The 20054-nt window shown below is 36.3% G+C and overlaps 1 protein-coding gene across 1 annotated transcript; it reads left to right on the top strand.

Moving 5' to 3' along the window:
- The first annotated feature begins 608 nt into the window (after nt 1-608).
- On the top strand, nt 609-17328 carry LOC145685909 (uncharacterized). Its single transcript, XM_081758665.1, has 3 exons — nt 609-817; nt 9431-9858; nt 16502-17328. The coding sequence occupies exons 1-3, from the start codon at nt 688-690 to the stop codon at nt 16661-16663; spliced, it is 720 nt and encodes a 239-aa protein (XP_081614791.1). The 5' UTR covers nt 609-687; the 3' UTR covers nt 16664-17328.
- The last annotated feature ends 2726 nt before the right edge of the window (nt 17329-20054 follow it).

The following is a 20054-nucleotide window of genomic DNA, read 5'->3' as shown; positions in this document are numbered from 1 at the left end:
CAAAATTACCAGAAACCAGGTAATCTTTAGAAAAACAAATACGCGCAATTATATCTTATTTCGTGCCAACAGGAATCTTTAAAAAATAAATAATATTTTTTTAAAAAAGAAAACATGTTTGTTTTGTTAAATTTTGTGTTCATTATAAATGGTTTCATTAATTTTTCTTTCCATAATCCCTGTTTCCAGTTGCAAAAAAAAACGGGAGTGCAAATGCGTAGATCTGAGTCATGTTCCAACAAGCTTAGGTTATTGGCTTCGAAGGAGACTTGTAACGTGACTTGAATTCTGACCATTCTGCTTGGAAGACACTCTGTCAGGTGATTCGTGACGTCACCAGAAATTGAACTAGAGAAGAGGGGATTTTCTTCTCTCTGCAAGGAAAGGGGGGGGGAGAATGAGGGAAAAGATTTCTCCAAGTATTATTTTCTGTTACATCGCGCGCTGGGTGTACGAAAACTTCCGACAAAACCCGATCAGGCACATGGTCGTGTTTACAAACACGAGGGTTTTGGTCGTGCTGTAACCACGCCTCACAGCCTGATTGGTTAGCGATAAGTCACGTGATTGTGGGGGCGCTTTAGTTACGGTACACGCCGAAGACAATTTCATAGCAAAAGCGTTTCTCGCCCTGTGTCTGTAAACAGTTTGCGTTTACGTTTGAGAGAGTGAAGTTGTGTTAGGAAAATGGCTATTCCCTTCTTTCCTACGGAGACAGACGATGAGGAGGATTATTATAATAGGATTGAAAACTTACTTCGAAGTATTAACGACGTGTTTCAGATTCTATTTAGAAGAAGACAACACCGCGAATCAGGTAAGACTCTTGACAATATTTGTTTATTTTACTGTGTTATATTTATTTTGAGCTATAACCGTAGTTTTTGATTGTGTTTGTTGGACTTCGCAAAAGAAACAAAACTCCGGCGAAATTGTGATGTGACGGCAAGGTGCAGGATCGAACATGAAACTCCGAAAAGTTCAGATAACCTCAAAGACTTCGAACAATGTATGATAAATACACAGTGCACAAATATGTAACTCCAATTTCGTCAAGATTTTCTTCTCAAATTAACAGTGCGCGCAAAAAGTGTTTATTTCAAATAACTAAGTGCAGATTGCGAACAGTGCCTTGATGTGTCGGATCCACTCAAGATAATGTTTCGTCAGATGTTTTGATGAAACAAGTGACAAGGAGAACATGTGTGTGTGTGTGTGTTTCTTTAATTTTTATTTTTAAAAAATATAAGTTGTGAAAAAAATGTAAATTAGACAAATATCATGTGATTTCGCTTTCAAACACTTCAAAAGAGATGTGATTGTTTTTACATGTTTGCACTGAACTTGTTTCGCGTATCATGATCTGATTTGCGAATTGCGATATTTTTGCAGCGATGCTGGACTTAAAATATTGAACTTCGTATGTGGACAATAATCTTATATACAACTCAAGTTCTTAAATAAGTTGCAGAACGTATCAGATTTGAGATAGTTGCTTTCTTGTTTAGTTTTTGATGTTGGAAATTACTTGGCCAAGCGTGTGCAAAACGGCTTGGGACACAACCGATGCAAGTTCCTTCGTGGGATGCGAGCCACGAAGTTTCGCGCAAGAGTGTGAAATCAAGTGATATTTAGGACAGCTCTCGAAAATCGCAAATATGTATTTATGTGCTGCAATAGCAAAATAATTTAAAGCTTTCTTATTAAAAGAAGGAGATAGTTGGTTTCATCGAAGGGATGTTTGTCTCCTTCCAGCGGCGGCCACGTGACAATAACCATGGGTTTACCCCGACACGGCAACAGGTCTCTGAACTTAGTGATGCTACTTGCTTCTTCAGCGGGATGACATAACCCGGATGTACTTGCTTGCAAAAGTGTTTTCATCACTCTGTTTTTTTTTTTTTTTTTTTTGACGTTTTTATATTTTAAAAGCCGAATAGTTTTCTCTTTTTTAATCTTATGTATCTTTTGTTTTGGTGGACTTACGACTAAATCCGAATGTGTCCTAGAAATTCTGTTTTATGAATAGTGTTTTCAAAATTCATCTAGGTTAGATGCATATGGAATTTGACAAGATAAGTTATGTCAAATCTAGAAGTCGGTCTATCAATTTTGTTAAAAGTACTTTGTGATGTTTTAATTTACTTCGGACAGATGTCGCGTGTTCACATTATCTTACGTTCAACAGATGAACATTTTTTCACTGCAGGCTATTTTTTTTAGTTGAAAAATTGGTTGCAGTGGCGGCTTTTGAGGGAATTTACGTCGGTAAAAGTTGAGATATGATCGCTACAAGCTAAGGAAAGCAAACCTACTGACAAAATTTGCTGATTGTTGTATGCAACTTTTTGAAGCTGTATTAAGCTTTATTCTCTTAGTATGAAGCGATGCAATTTAAATTTTTTTTACCGATGTGGCTTGCTTCGAGAATCGCTACTGGTTCGTTAGTGTTTAACATGGAAACCGAAACATTTGTATACTCCGTCCGGAAATTGAACGCGGGACTCACGCAACAGCTTCGACGGAGTTCCCGTGTATTTGTAGCCATGCGTATTCCCTCACAGCCTATCAACAGAGTATTGTTTTTTTTTAATTTTTTTTTTTTTTTTTTTTTTTAAGCTGTGGTAATTTCTCGGTTGCAGTTATGTTTTTAAAATGCACGATTCAGCTTCTGCTAATTACTAATACGAATTATCTTCGAATCCATCGTTCCTGGCTAAATCGTATGTTCGATTATTATTATTATTATTATTTGCTTTACACAATTATTTCCTCGTTTTATTTATTTTTTTTTCCTAAGGTTAATGTCCTTTGCCAATCGGTTGCATCAAGGTAACTGACCACTCTTCTGTTATATTTCATTTGCTTCTTACGCAATGTTTCTTAAGTTCAATTATCACAATACTGTTCAATCAGTTCTTGTGCCAAGAAGTTGGCGGTGAAAGGGCGGCGTTGGGTTCTCAAGGTTGAAATTGAAGGGTGAATGAACGTGCTTACGTTTCTCGTAGTTTCTCTAGATTTGTATTTTTTTCTTTCTTTTCCTAAGTAAGATTTGCTAGATATAAATTTCTATTAAGTCTAAAGTTAATTAAGTACACAGAAGAGCTGTGTGCTGTCTTTTGCTGTATTTACTTGAGTTGGACTGTGTATAGGTAATGTGTAATATTACCTGATTTGTTTCATTTTGTAAGTTTTCTTTAAAAATATCATATGACAGAATTAAGAAGTCGTTCGTCCAAATCTTCCGATAGCACTGGCAGATAAAAGTTGATCCATATGTAGTGTCAGCAAAAATAATCGAAATTATCCCGTAATCTGGTAATTAACATGTTAGCGCGCTATCGACTCTTGTATTCAGTATTAATAGGGGTGTATTAATGGCAACGATACACAGTACTGGCTTGAAGTATTAAAATAAGATGCATGTACTTTTCGCTTTTTAAAAACTTTAACATACATACGTAGAATTAACGTTTTTGATGAAATTCCGTTTGACTTTTTTTTGTTTAAAACTTTAGCGCCCCCTTTTCAGCGCCGAAGCCATATAGGACTTGTATCCATAGTTGAAGGTGGAATCCAAACCACCGTATTGTGTTCAAAGTTCAGTTCTGTCACACCGGAAACGAATCTGAAACCAGTGGCGGGTCTAGAAGGTAAAAAGTGTGTGTGTGGGGGGGGGAGAACCAAGACCATGAGAAATATGTCGTGAGTTTACTACAAACTTTCAAAAATATATAAGTAATAGCTTAAATTATCTTTGTCACTCGGAAAACTAGGGGGTAGGTCCCCCGGCCTAGATCCGCCACTGTCTGGAACCCTGCATCAAAGGCAAACGTGCTAACCATTAATCCAGTGGGGAGGGCAGATTGATGATTTGCGTTTTTTCCGTATTTCATAGTTTTTTTTTTTTTTTTTTTTTTTCATTTTCCAGTGTGATTCTACTAATTGGGAATAGTATGTGTACTTCTGGGTATTAACTTTCTTTTCTAAATATAATAATACACTGAAAAAGCAGTATTGTTAATAGACGCCTATATGTAGAAGTGTCCATAATAAGTTTTAGGATATGAAAATGTTAACTTCTTGCAAGAGTTGGAAAGTGTTATTTTTTGAAATATTATGATACTTACTGTGGCTGTAATAGTTATATTCATATTGTAGGCTCCGCATTAATAACAGTTTTTTTTTTTTAAGTACCAGTTCTTGTTTTCTTCCGAAAGTTTTCTCGTATTTTCTTCCATATTTAGTATCAGTGTGCCTATAAGTTGTATTAAATAATTATTTTTCTGACCAGAGTATATACTTATTTCTTAAAATTAAAATAAGTCGTAAACAGTTTCAATAACGTAACGTTATCTTCTTCAGACGTTACTTGTCGTACATATGTTCATAATATTCCGAGACTAGACATATGTACGTCTCGTCTCGGAATATTATGAACATACATATATATACCAAATAACGTCTGAAGAAGATAACGTTACGTTGTTGAAACTGTTTATGACTTATTTTAATTTTAAGAAATAAGTATATATTTTGGTCAGAAAAGTCATAGTTCCAGAGTCAAGATGAGAGAAGTTACTTATAAGTATTTTTTATGTATAATATATCAATAATTGTTTTTCTACGGTTTACAGCATTACGAGTATGTACAAAAACTTATGTCTTTTAAATGTCTTGCTCAAACTCGAGTGAATTTTCTAGAAGCAATGCGATAAGTTAGTGTCATTCAGGGATTGTCTACAAGACAAGGGGTTACTTTTAGAGTTGAGGTTGTGTTGTCTCGAAAAGGTGTAATGGAAAGGATATCTCGTCTCGAAAGTTGTAGGGTGTGTGCACTAAAGCTCCGTCTCGTCTCGTCCCGTCTTGTTGGTTACTCTCCCTAGTATAACGTTGTTTTCTAAATTTCATTAGTGCGCTTCAACCATAATAAATTTAATTTCTTAAGTTGAAATGCTATAACAGGATGTTTGAGCGCATCTTATCGGGATCGATTCCCGTTGTGGACAAGTGGCGCCAGATTCGTAAAGCAGTTATAGAAAGTTACTTGAATTTATTACGAGATAACGAATTCCGGTCTAGAGAGTCCAAAGTGGAGACGATGACAGCACATCAGTCTAGACCATCCATAATCCATTTAAAAGGTTTTATTGACTCTAACGCTAGGGAGTTTTGTTCTATGTGTTAAAAAATTGCTGCTTCCCTACTGTGTCCAAGCTGTGAAATCGATCTATTCTCTTTCCATTTCATTTCATTATAGATTTCTGAAACGTAACTATCTGGAAGATGTTAATAGATGCAACAACATTTAGGGCTAGGAGAATGCTTTGCAACTAAGAAGGAAAGTATTATAGTACAGTATTTTAAAAATAACATTGACATATTATGTTGCGTATGTGTTACTTTGTGTAAAGTACTGAGAAGAAGCATCCTCTATATTCATTATGAAACGGCTATTTGGACATTAGATGTTCGTTGTTTTCCGTGACTTATTTTAAAACAATCTATTATAATGAACTTGTAAAAGCGATTCGAGGTATGTTAATGGTTTGTTTTTAAACTCAAAGGAACCTTTTTATTTTTATTTTTTTAAGAGAAAATATCTGAAAGATGGGTTTGCTTGAGTCTTGAACACCGAACTGTAGAGTGTGTATTTCGTGATCTATTGTAACTCTGGTAAATTGAAACTGGAGTCATGCAATTTACGCATCGAAAATAATTTGATTTTCTGTGTGATTCATACTCATTTTTGTTTCAATGATTCATTTATCAATACGTAATTGTTTATGTATCTAATTAAAGTGTCCTTATCTGCTGAGATGTATACTATACTTTACGCTTGCAACATTTAATGCATTTTTTTTTAGTTGATAATATTCTTATTGTTTTTATTATTATTATTGTTATATGAATGAGCATATGATTGTGAATAAGGAAATCGAAGTTCATTTTTTTTTTTTTTTTTAACTTTGAATGTTTGCACGACTTAGGCTACGTCTCTTGGTCATGTGGTCCCAAATTGAATCTCTACTCCCTACACCTTTGTGTGTGCATGGTCCCCGATTTGGTTTCTCTTAGAAGTTTTAGTGTTTTAGTTCAGCATTGTGAATTAATTCACCTATTTGAAATAACAGGTGGCAAGGTCCAGAGTAGGAATTCTGTGTTAATAACAATGGAACCGATGTGCTGACTATCAAAACTCAGTTAAAAACAATCTGGCCAATCGTAGTTCTTCATGGTCTGTGACATCTGCAAGTCGTATGCTTTGTGTGTGTGTGTGTGTTCCTGCATCATGTAATACATCTTGGACCGCGGTGTGTCAGTGGTAGAGCCTTCACCTCTGGTTCGTGGGGGACATTGGTTCGATCCCAGCTCGCGCCAAGTAAACTTTGTGGTGGACAAACACCATGAGCATGGGGTTTCTCGGGCTCTCTTCCGTTTCTTCCAACTTAATTCATTCCACCATTGCATTCATTTCTCATCATCACCGTCTCCTTTAGCCTTTCCGGCATAACCGTGGGACATACATTTGAAAGATTTATGATACATCTTTTTAACAATGGCGGCTTTTGAGATACCCCATAAGTAAAATTTAAAAATTTTATCACAAGAGGCTAAGGGAACAAAACGATTGCACAAGAGTTTTTTTTTTTTTTTTTTACTTATCTGACACCTCAAGAGCCGCCAGTGATTTCCAAATGCAATCTTACAGTTTTGCGTTCCATAGTTATCCTGTGTAATCTAAAGGAGATAGTGGTAATAATAATAGTGAATAATAAAAGTGGGAGACGCGATAGAACATCTAAATAAAAACGATGTTTGTTCATAACAAAGCTCACTTGACGTGAACTGGGATCGAATCTGGGACCCTAGGTAGCAGAGATAAAGACTACCTACCACTGAGCCACACGTTACTTTCTAATCTGTCAGCGCTTCGTTTTGCTTAGGCGTGAAATTCCACAAGGCTGGTAGCGAGATCAGAACTGGGAACATCCCGATTTTGAAAGGAAGACGTGTACGCCTTTTGTTGCAACACGATTCGCTATCTGTTTGATAACATTAGATAACGATTTTTTTCTTTTAAGATTTCCTAGCAATAGCTCGTTAACACTTCCTTCCTTAACTCGCTCGTTAACACTGTGTTTATATAACAAAATCTGGAACATTTTCCCTAGCAAACACAGATGTATTTGTGTTATAGATATAGAAGGGATATTGTTTTATTTTCCAGACATGTTTCTTGCGATAGCACTTGACAAAACATGAGCTACCCGTCTCCTGAAAAATCTTCTGTAGGTGGAACATGATATTGACAACGAGTTAATTTTACTTGATATATTGCCATCTTTTGTACACAAATTTGACAGACGGACAAGACTTGACAGATCCATGAAACATGACGGTTTAAAAAGGGATAATTTCTTTTTGTGATATTATCTTTTTCACCAGACAAAAATAAACAGGTATAAGGGAGAGGGCAGGGAAACTGATGGATGTCGTAAAAACTTTTCCGTGACGTGACTAAAATTTTAAACGACTCACTGGAGAAATATAAAAAAAGAAAAAGAGATTACAGCTGAGGAGCACTGGCAACGCTGCAGGTGGATGGGTCGAGTGATTTTTGTTTTCTTAAGTCAGCTGATCCTTCAAAGCTGTTCTGGCTGTGTGAGAGAGGATGGGACCATCAAACACTTTTGTTAGTTGAGCCTTCAGGTTTTATAGTGTGCGTGCATTTTGGACTTCTTTAGCATGTCTGGTTCACGACCGTACAACACCCACTCGTTTTTCATGTTTTATTTTTAGAAATGGCCTTGAAAATTTAATCCAGTTTTATTATTATTTTTTTGTTTTCTATTTTTATATACGGAGATACATAATTTTCAGTCGAATTTTTACCAAATTGACATGCAATTGAATGTTGCTGTGATAGGCATAAAATACTATATGTGTGCTTGTCGTTAACAACGCAAAGGCATCGTGAGCAATATAATTTTATCCATTAAGTTACTGTCAGTATTCGCTAGATTATTTTTCCTTTTTAATTTGGCATAGTGATAACTTACAGAACTAAATTTATTGAATACTCAAATCAAAGGTTATTATTCATGTTTCTATAAAAGCTTACACTGGCTTAGTGGTCAAGTAGACACTACCCCTCCCTGATTCCAGGCAAATCGTGTCTGAGTTTTATCATTTCATCCATCTTTGACTTATAGGTCTAGCGTCTGTGTGCTGCTAGACACCTTTTTGCTGAGAAGTGAGTCTAGGTGTTCAGAACGTTATAGGGTTCGCTGGCGTGCTGATAAGAAAGTTAGCGCGGGAAACGTACAGTCATGATTTCAGATTTTCTCCTGGAGAGGGTGGAAAGTGGTATTAACGAAAATACTGAGAATTCACATTAAGCAAGATGTGACAAAGGGAAATTTATGGTTCTGGCGGGGGAATTTTCTCCGAGCCACCTTCTCAAATCATCACTGATTCAGTAACAGTATATTATTTTATAAAGGCTTATGAAGTAGTGTTGTTCTTTGGTTTTTAAATATACTTTTTTTTTTTTTTGCAAGATAGTGGGAATGAGAGAAATACAGTAGACAATAATAAGGGGAATTTTAAGATCTGTCATATTTAAAGCGACATGGATTATAATATACGCGTATTATTTTGTTGGAACGCTAGTTCTGGCTCACTTTCTGAGTACCTTTGTTGGATAAGGAACACTGAGCGAGTTGAGCAACGGTAGGGCAACCAGTTGCTTTCCCCTGTGATCCAATCGAAAACTCAAAATTAATCAGCTGGTGTGAAAGATTAGATTGAGAAGTTAGGATTTAGGAATACCTTGCTTATAAGAAGTGAATGATTATGATCTAATGTAATACTCAGATGTTCACTTGCTGTGCGTTAATTAACGATCTTCCGTTTGAGTAAACACGTCGAATGGTTTACTTCAGTAAATTTTTGTTAAAGAGAACTTTATCACAGGTCATGTATATTTATGTGCACAGGTCATGTATAACGAATTATGACAAGTTATGTTAACAAGATGATTTAAATATATTATATTCGTACGTCAAATGTATTATATTCGCTTTCTTCATTTGTAATAAAATTGTCAGCAGAATAACACAAAAAACGCTACTTGAAGCATATTTATGCGTATATTAATATAATAAACAAACTACTACTACTTTCGTTAAATAAAAGAAAAATTATGCACTAGGAAACATTGTAGCATATAACGGTGATTGGTAAATTCCGAGTTGTCCTTGAAATGTCTCGTCTCTTCCAAAAGTTTTTACCTATCATAATGCCATGCGTTTGTGTCACGAACAATTAATTCTTTGTAGATATCATGATAGTATTTTTTTAAGTAATGCACAGCAATACATACAGTGATTGATTAATATATTCTTTTTTTAATGTTTCGTTTTAGCTCGCGAAAGACCGGGCCAAAGAGTGAGGCCAGGTTCTCGACAGAATCCGAGGACCGCCACGAGAGCCAGAGAAGAGACCGAACGGCAACCTCCGCCACAGCCACCGAGCCCTGCTCAGCCGTTGCTGCCTCTGCCAGACGTCGTCCAGTGCACTGTCTCCCCGACACGCGCCACACCACGATCGTTTCCCGCCAGGCTGGCTTGGAAGACTCAACTGCCAGCCAGATCAGCGTCAACATCGTCACATCTCCACCGCGGTCGACGCAAGTGGGGGACCTGCTGCCTCAAGCACATCCCATCATCCCCCGTGGTCGATCTGCCTCCTGCAAGGATGATGTCGCCAGAGTTCGTGTCGGAGGATGAGTGGATCCAGGTTGGAAGAGAACTCCGAAAGATAGCGGATGAGTTCGAAGAGGGGTACCAAAAGGTAAGCTTTATTTTTTGTTTGCTGTTTAGTAGTGCTCATTTTAGTCTCTTGTCTAGTCGAATAGCAAGCGTATGCTTTTTATCGGCATGGTTCTGGATTCGATTCTTGTTGGGGCTACATACATTTCGGTGTTAAAACCTCGTAAGGTTGTTGAAAAGCTATTTGAATTGACATATGACGACTTTTGGTCTGAAAACCAGAAATAATCTTGATGGGAGCCGATCTAGTATGCAATTCTAATTATAAATCTGGTCGTTACTTTTTACTACTGGCTAAATAAATATATGCTAAAGCAATATATATAATCTTCAGTTGTTTTTTAACATTTATTGCTTTAGCATATACTTACTAAACCAGATAGGATATTCGTCGAAACTTTTTGAGGAAAATGTGATTGTAATAATTTCTTGTCCAGCAGAAATTACTGGATTTTTACTTTTTTATATAAGACCTGAGTTATTACATACGACTATTAAAAAAAAAGAAACAAATTAATTATTTTTCGTAAACCGGATATCTCATACTTATTTTTATTTATACTTTTTATTATTATTATTTTACACAACGGTATGGGCAAGAACTTTTAAGATGAAAGTTATTGAAAGATTTCATTAATCCATGTTTGTATGCATATTTATTTATTCTAGGGTTAAATTTAGTGTAATTGTCTATGATTGTTCTGTAGGCTGAAATAGGTATTACCTAAGTGTAAATATTATATGCATGGCAGTTGGAATAGTTGGGAATTAAAATTTCTTTGAGATTTTCATACCGTATTTACAACATAATCCACCTCTTCACTTTGTAGGAAGGCGTTGCTGCTTTATCATGGTATTATTGATTATATTTTTAAGATGGTTAAGTTGAAAATGGTCTTCTACAGTACTGTGGTTTAGGAAAGAAGTCCGTTAGAAGACTTACGACATTTTAGTTTTTTTTTTTTTTTTTCAATTTAGTGTCCTTTCTTGGCAACAATATTACATGGGACAAGGCCTCTCTGACGAGGGTTTAAGGTGAAATCCGAATCACCGTAAGGAGTTCAGGTTTCAATACTGTTCTACTGGAAATCGAACCCGAGACCCCGGCTCCAGAGAGTGCGCTTGTCCCTAGACGATTTTGGAGCGGGGATGAGAGTTTTTAACGCATATCCTCGGCTAAAATACAAGGTTAAATATGTAATATCAGTGGCCGAGAATTATTACAAAAGTGCAACATGTATCCCCTCCTGCCCCTCTCACAAACTCACTCAGAGCTTCTTCTCGGTGCGCGTGACAAGCACTGAAAAGTAAGATCTTTCACCTTTCCCGTGGATTACATTGGTACAGTCAGGGGCGGATCCAGGGGGAGATCGGGGCAATCGCCCCCCCTAGAAAAGGAAACTTTTTCTTATTTTATATATATATAAACTAAACCCATCCCAGAGTTTGGAACTCTTAAAAGTAGCTCTAAGTGGTAGTATTACAACCCACCGCCCCCCCCCAGAAGTCCGTCCTGGATCCGCCCCTGGGTACAGTCACCATTGAAAGTGCACCCGTTCCCTTCCCCCTCTGTATGTTTAACCTCGGTGCAAAGTAGGGCTCCTTCGTGGCTGAGTAGTTGAGACTCGGGTTTGATTCCCGGTGGGACCTCATGTAGTTCAGATTCCACGTTAATCAGTAGGTCCTGTCTCATATAGCCTCGCCGCTGAAAGGGACGTTAATCTCAAAATCAACTCAACTCGGTCCAAAGTAACGTGATAATTCATGTTAACAGAGGAATGAATTTTGCCGGCAACCCTACAATATTGATTTATATAGATCGACAAGTCGAAGTGTTTCCATAGCCTTGTAGTTGAACGTGATTTAGCATGTGTTCACTGCAAGTGAATTGTTCCATAGACAGAGCAAAATATTATTATTATTATTACGTCGTCGTTTATATTTTTGTTTCATGCAATAAATTAGAATGCAACGACCGTATTACGTAAAGACAAGAGTAGCTTCCCAACTGCAGGAGGGAATCACTTTCTAACTAAATACAGATCATTAACGCTAAAGAGGGGAAATTCTCTCTTTCTCTCCTCGCACCTCCGTTCTACCATGAGTGTGTCTGTAGGTCAACGCGCTTCCCCTACTCAACAGCTGTTCGCTTCGTTCGATGCTGCTGACGCCAGCGAGTGTGTGTAAAGTTCACTTTTCTGAGCAACGAACGTATTCTTCTGCCATCTAGTGGGCGGTTTACGAACTGTTTCAAAGTGAGTTTGCTCCTCTTCTTTCTTCTTGCCATGGCTTATTCTCATAAATTGTGATATTGATGTGGCATGTTATAGCGCTTTTTGTCATCACGTTTCATTGTTTACACGCATAAATAGTAATATTCATGTTTGAGCTATATCAAATGAGATTTTACTTCATGGTTTGTGAGCCTACATATTTTTCCCCCTGACAACGTTCTTAAGTATTAGTTAATTTGTATGTTTAATTTCGTGGGGTAGAGATGTTACATAATGCAGCCTTTTAGCTGCAATAAAGTTATTTATAAAATTGGTAGGTACTTCAAAATGTATATAATTAAGATAAATTTGTCGTTTATATCCATTGGATATGGCGTACCATGTTACATTTTATACAACATTAGAGCTTCAGTGACATCATACCAATAATAATAATAATAATAATAATAAAGTACGTCTGCACTCCCAACTGGTTTGGTGGTTTGCGTGATCGCCTTTGATGCACGGGATCCTGGATTTGGGCTCGGTAGCAATTACGGTGGTTTAGATTCCACCTTAAACTGTAGGTTCACGTCTTATGTAGCCTCAGTGCTGAACTTCAATAAACAAAGAGAGAGAAAAACTGTACTATTAACAATTATATTTATATTAGTACCAGGGGACCAAGCGGACGCGACCATGTACATTATACCAATCAGCAATCCAAGAAACATGGTGAGCACGATTGCGGAAGTGTTGGGTGCAATGCTGTTTGACTTCATGTATTTCGTGTTTTTAATAGTACCAAGGTTATGAAGGATGGGCTCTGAACTACTTTACTGGGGCTTGAATCCGGTGGAGTTACCGGGGATATAGACCTTCATGTAAGATCATCCCTCACTATCTCGTCTTCAAAGGAGTTGGATTATTCATTATTGCCACTGACTTCGGCTGCAATGCTGATTAGTGCATTGGATAGTGCTCCTTTTTTCTTGTTACTTTCATTGTTACAACCTTCAAATCTATAATAAAGCCCCTGGTGCATTGTCACCTTACGAATTAGGGGCCCAGGTTCGCTTCCCGGTGGGGATGGGAAATTACCGCCTCCAGTCTACTCTTTTTCCAATGCGGTTGTAAGGCTAACCAAAAATGAAATGAAATCTTTCAGTTTAACGTCCCACGTTATGACGGCTAGGCTAAAGAAGACGGTGATGATGACACATGAATGAAATGGTGGAATGGAGAAAGTGGGAGGAAACGGGACAATCCCGACAAAACCCACGCACAGGGTATTTGTCCGCCACAAAGCTCACTTGGCGCGAGCTGAGATCGAACCAAGGACCCGTAAGGCTCATCGAACCTATGTGGCGCGACCTGGAGAAGTCAAGTGTCCGGACTACATCATATCGTACGGCATTTAACTGTACACCAGGAGCGTCGTATGGGGAGGGCAGGAGAGGCAATCCCTCTCCCGTTAGTTTTGAGTAACATAGCTATTTTAATCTATTGTACTGTATACTTATGTACTGATAATTAAAAGAACGTTAAACTCTTATTTCCCTCCTCCCCCAGCAAAATCAGAAGTTACGCTGCTGCTGCAACATACACAGCATTTGGAACTTTGTGGTCTATCCTTAAATGGCCTTTCTGCAATTTGATTGCTCGTGTTTTTGTATTGCATCCTTTTGAAACATTGGAGTTATGAGAGACAGGGGCTACTATTCTATATCATGCCGTGGATTTTGGAAATTGTAGATCAACTTGTGATGAAATCTTAGTGCAGGGGTGACCAGTCCGCAATACTCCAAGTGTCAATCAAGTTTTATGCTCAGAGTTAGTGAGTGTACCATGCTTTAGGACAAATACTTTCGCTTAGGGATAACTTGCTTATTTTCAAGAACAAGCTCAAATGCAGCTACTTTACGGATGTCAGTAATGGCACGTACGCCTTAATGTAAGGTTAAATTAATGAAGAATCTTCTTCAAAAACAATGTCTTATGTGGCGCGAAATCGCTGTAATGAAGTTAAGTGCATAATGTGATTATCTCTTTTGTACAGTATGATTTGTCACACAGCGTGAGATCGCTATACGAATTGATCTGTGATGTGCTTGCTAGCCATAACGTTTATTATTTATTGGCGTACATTCTTTGTATAATTTTTATTACTGCATTAGTTATTACTGATTTATTTTCTTCCCGTGGGTTTTGTCGTTTTTGGGCGATTGTGGTTAATATTCCAGTGGCATTTATACATGTGGCGACGATGATGGTTTGTACTTAACGTACATATCCAATAAAAATTTACTGACGAACTTGACCCCCGTAGTTGATGAGGTGTCCATTTTCGCCAGCACTGTTTTTGTCTCGTAATTCAGGAAACTATTGGCAGAGGGAGTTCGGTCTCGCGATGAATTCACAAGCCGTTTCCGGCCGGGGAAATTTATACCCTCGTAAAACTCAATGAAGGCGTAAAGATCAACGCGAAACTGGACTTTTTTTTCTTTTCTTCTCGTATTTTGCAAGAAAGCTATACTAGATACTAATGACATCTATGGAGAGATTCTGTACTTTTCTTCTTCTTCTTCTTTTGCTCTCTATATAACATTGAATCTTCCTGATACATAAAATGCCACCTAAAAACCAAAACCCGCAAGTCACAGCAGGCGATCTTTTCCTTCCTGTGGTCAGTTTTATGACTTGTAGGGATAGGTGGAGGAAATCACATGAAAAAGAGGGGTAGCATTGTTTCCCCCCTACTTGTGTCATAGAACACCAACAATCAAGGGATAATTCATCAATAATGGGCACTAACTTGGTGGTGTATAGTGTGATCAGTGCAAGTTTTATTATAGTGGGCGGTAGGTATTGTAGTGTGAACGTAATGGATTTCGGGGTGGGGGCGTATCCAGCCGCTTGTAACTTTTTTTTTATCCACATGTGTTTATATGAGAATGTTCGTATCTTCCTTCATTTGGACGTGATTCTAGATGAAGCGTCTTCCCACTCAGAGATTCGGAAATGGAAGTAAAATGGCTGCCTCTATTTTCTTGTCTAAGTAATGGCGGTTATTTCTTTGATAATAAAGAATACATGAAAAAATATTCTTTTTTACTCACATATTTATCTGTATTATTCAGGAAGTCAATAGGAAAAGGGCAAAATGAAACTAAGATAGTAACTAATAGTAAGTTTCAGAATACCCCTTCGTCTATTATCATAGTAAAAGAATTGATATTCATTATACACAATTTCCGTAGCTACATAGTTGAAGGAGATGGGTACTTCACCACAGAGGCACCATACGCACCATGGATTAATAATATAAGTGGTGTAAGGACGGCAATGTATTTCTTTGTAATATATCTTCATTGCCTTCAGATATGTTTCTTTCTTTCAATAGTTACCAGAGTCAGGGCCGGATCCAGGACGGACTTCTGGGGGGGAGGTGGGTTGGAATACTGCTACTTTTAAGAGGTCCAAAATCTGGGATTGGTTTTATTTATATATATATAAAATAAGAAAGTTTCCTCTTCTGGGGGGGGGGGTTGCCACGATCATCCCTCCCCTGGATCCGCCACTGACCAGAGTAATACACTGCGATGGCAAGACAATAATAATAAGTGTCGTTTTATATTTATAGACGGCTGATGCAAAAACGGTATCCTCATTTCCACCGCTCGTGAGGGAAGTGACGTCAGTAAAATTACAGTTTTATCCTTACAAGCTAAACGAAGAAAACTTACCTATCGTCCTATTTAGGACACTAGGTAAATTTTCTTCTCATATCTTGTAGCGAAAACGTATTTTTTTTTTATCGATATGACTTTTCTCATTAGCCGTCAGTGTAGTCGTTTCATTTCTATTTTATGGAAAATCTTACACATCAAAAGTATTCGTAGTAAAGGGAAAATTGTTTCTCACATACCTTGCTTCACATTTGCTTGAAATTCTTGTTTCGTCCCATTGTCTCACTCTTTCAATTTGCTTGGTAGGAATTCAACCTTTTTAAATGATTTTTTCTTCAGAGACGAAAAGTAAACGGACAACCTATAAGCCATCTAAGCCTATGATTGGGTATTGAATGGCATGTTTGACAAATTAAACGCAAATGTTGTATATAAACCACACCCATCCTTTCAGTTCATGTGTTTATATGCCACAATTATCCCTAACGGAACGATCGGCCAGACAGCACTGAGACTATATGAAACTGTTTATAAAGTGGGATTCGATCCACTAATCGGGTTTGTATGCGTAGTAAGTATCCCCCACCGAGGATTAAACATGAGACCACGCTTCTCAGCCTCTCGTCCAGGAAGGTGCATCACCCTTCTGAGTTTTAATATATTGTCGAATATAAATAGTACGATAAGTTAACTGTGCTTTTATGAGCTGAAGTTCCTAAATAGCTGTGTCTTACAGGTTTTCTTTTTTCTTTTATCTTTCCAGAAAAAGAAGGCGAGAAGTAGCAGCAAAAAGGAGATATCATTGTCGGGAACTTGTCTGCTGATTCTTCTTCTCCCTCTTCCTTTCAACTTCTCGGTGTGGACGGCTTTTATCTTGTTTCTACGGTGGCGGATGAAGATAAGCTTCAAGTCCATCATTCCGTAGACATTTGTTGTGGAACAGAGGAAATAATGCATCATTTGGTGAAATATTTCTTCAGGCAAGTGAAGAAATTTTCATATTTTCTTATTTGGATGATGGTATCCGTAAGAAGCAGAGGTTCCGGAAAGAAAGCGTCCGAATTATCGTGAAGTCCAAATGTCTTTATAATGTTAATAGAAGAAATATTATATATACATATAAATATATTAAGGACGTTGAAAGTTAGATTTAAAAAAGATTTGTAATACTAAAAGGACAGGACAGGACAAAGATGTATCCATAAGAAATTGTGCTGAAGGTAGCTACGCTGCCAACGTGAATGGAAGATGAAGAGTGACAGCTAGCTGTTCGTAGGACAAGAATGAAAAAGTGGTCCAAAAAATGACGCCAAAATGCGCGTGCATATTGTTGTTAAATGCTTATTCTTATATTTGTTTCGCATGCTTTAGTGTCAATAGTCCCAATAGTAAAGAAAGATAAATGTACCAGTTAAAAAAAAAAAAGAAAAAGAGAGATACTTTAATAATTTGCCAGTATGATTTTTCTTCTTTTGCTTTCTTCAAGCATATTTTTTACTTGTTCCAGTTGTATATATACATATATAAATGCCAAGTGCTTGTTATTTTTCTTCTTTTTTTTTACCTGTCTAATATAGTGGTTTATTCAGGGTTCTCAACGGGTGAGGCGCGAATTTTTGAGAAAGAGTTTCAGTTCGAAAATTTCAGTAATGGTACTACAAGATTCTGGTCCTTTTCAGTTGGATATCGCGAACCTTGTAGAGTTGAGGAGCCCTGAATTTGTTAGTTTGTTTTTTTTTCTCTTAATTCCAAAGAAACCAGACTTTATAATCAAAGAAATAATATGATCTCATTTTTTTAAAAAAATAAAATAAAGTAAAATAAAGATAAAACCAAGATATCTGTTAACTCTTCTCAGGAGATTTTTTTTTAATTAATAGAGAAATATTTGATATAAAGGAATTTGTGATTGATTTATTTTATATATGAATATATATATATATATATTATTACATATATGTAAGTGATTTTTTGTTTCTGTATTAGTATTGCAATGTTGCTAAGCGCAAACAATTTATATTTGGATCAGGGAGTATTTTCTAAACTCCCTGTTTAGTTTTCACTGATCTCTATTAGGTAGAATAGATTTGTGTGGCTCATTAGCGTGGGTCTCGTAATGGTAATGATAGCTAGAATACCGCACTGACTGCCTTCCTAATATTTTTGCTAGAAAATAATAATAGGAAATAAAACTATAGGGTTGAGAAGGTCTATACGAAGTTTAAATTTACCCATAAAAATTTAATAACAATGAAGTCACAAAAACCTAATTAATTATAGTTTATCTAAATGTTAATTTGATTGTCTTCAGGAATAATAAATAAAGAGTTTTAGTGTACTTCTTGAGTGTAGCACGAACGTGTAGAAAGATCGAGGCAAAATAAAGTCATGAGTATATTGTTACATAAATAGAATTAAGCGTAGCTGTGATATTTTAAATTTCCGTTCTCTGTAAAGCATTAAACGAAATAATCTGAAACTTTGTAACAATATCTCCTTTTCCTTTTTAATGTGTTCATTAATAGAATGTGTACTGTAGATAGAACAATACTTCATTAATAGCAATGATTGATTAACAATTTCTTATAGTAAATATTGTGTTTTAAAAATAACTGAACACCAAAAGGATATATAACAGTGTTAGTCATTAAGTATATGGATTTGCACCGAAAAGTCAGTTTTGTAAAAATCCGTCCACAATCAGAGAATGGTTTTAAAAATAGTGTTCTGTGAAGAAAGAGATTAAAAAGAGAAGTCTTATGATTTGAATCAGAGCACAATATATTGGAATAAGAATGATGAATTCGACTTGACAAAAAATACATATACTTGTTTCGTCTTTCATTTTTTGTGTATAAGGTAAAAAAAAAAAGAACTGTATTTTGATACGTAACAATATTTTATATACGTAATGCATATTTCTAATTGGGAGAGTTATAGGTCTATTTGTGTAAACTTCGACCTGCTTCTGTGTGAAAGATAATTGTATATCTCTTTAACGCATGATTTGTGTTACAATGTTCATTTCCTGTAAAATTTCAAGTGCCTTTGATTCATTCCTTAGGCATGTTATCAGTTTTAAGACCTTCGTAACCTACGTTTTTGTAATATGTATGTAATAAATCACGGTATTACCTACTATCAGAGACCGTTCGACGCCACCGGAGACCACCTTCTTTGTATATATTGTTGCTTTCATATCATTTCAGAATGGGCTTAACATTTTATTAGTATTATTATGATAAAATTTCGACAATGAAAGTTTACGTATAGTTGTATTAATATGGCAGCAATACTTAAGAAGAAAAATTAAAAAAGAAAAAGTCCTTTCTGGAATGAATTGATTATGTAAGTAGTTCGTGGATTTTGTTACGCTCAAAATAATGGCTCCCAGAGGCATGCTCAACACTTACTTCTATATTAAGGAGAGGAAATACCAATTTTAAGACAGTTTTAATTCCATTCACCGCATAACAGGTTCGTGTACTATGCAGCATGCTGGATAAATTAATTGTAGTGTTAGTACATCAGAAGGATTTCTGTAATTTAAAAAATGAGGCTATAGCAATATTATCCATTATTCATTATAGTAAAGGTAAATCAGTGTATGTAACTTTATTTTATTCAAACTAACATTATACCCCGGTTATATTTTGTACAACACGTATCTGATTTAAAAATGGAACACTGTGAAGTTATAATATTTTAAAAACCAACATAGACTAATCTAGTGCAATCATTGACAGATGAAACTAATCAAAAATTGTGATAACGTTGTTCTCTAAGTACTGTGCCATGTTTCATCTGAATGTTGGAACACAAAATTTTTCAATTATTGTTTCTTCCCGGCCACTTCTTGTTCAGTAATTAAAGTGCACTCCTTTCGTTACTTCATAGTTATATTTTTGTTGCGTATCATACACAAATTTGGTTCAAATTACTACTTTTGGTGTTATTAAGGGTTAGAAAAAAATTATATAATCTATGGGCTTATAGAATTGTTTACTGGCTCAAAGCTGGTGTTCGAAAGTCTGCAAGACTGGTTTGAAAAGAGATACGAAAACTCTACTGCCATTACTTGAAGTCTGGTCGGGGCCCCATAGGTGCCAGTTCCTTGACTGAACATCCACGAACTACAGCATACACTATTTGTAAATATTTTTTTTTAACAATACATATTTTATAAGCAAATACATTTATAAATAAGTAAAAAAAAAATGTAACTGTAGATCTCAGGGTTGATTTTTACAGTTTTGCTGAATGAACAACAATTTAAATGTACTGTGAATGAGAAATTATCATTGCTGCCAGATGGA

Source organism: Thermobia domestica, chromosome 5, assembly GCF_964235325.1.
Source record: "Thermobia domestica chromosome 5, izTheDome1.hap1.1, whole genome shotgun sequence".
NCBI lineage: Eukaryota > Metazoa > Arthropoda > Insecta > Zygentoma > Lepismatidae > Thermobia > Thermobia domestica.
Note: the sequence above shows the minus strand (reverse complement) of the source record. Positions and strands in the feature narration are given on the sequence as shown.

Coding starts and splice junctions, on each gene's coding strand:
- LOC145685909 (XM_081758665.1), top strand. CDS start 688: ATGGCTATTCCCTTCTTTCCTACGGAGACAGACGATGAGGAGGATTAT. Junction 818..9,430: donor AAGACAACACCGCGAATCAG/GTAAGACTCTTG, acceptor GTTTCGTTTTAG/CTCGCGAAAGACCGGGCCAA. Junction 9,859..16,501: donor TCGAAGAGGGGTACCAAAAG/GTAAGCTTTATT, acceptor TTATCTTTCCAG/AAAAAGAAGGCGAGAAGTAG.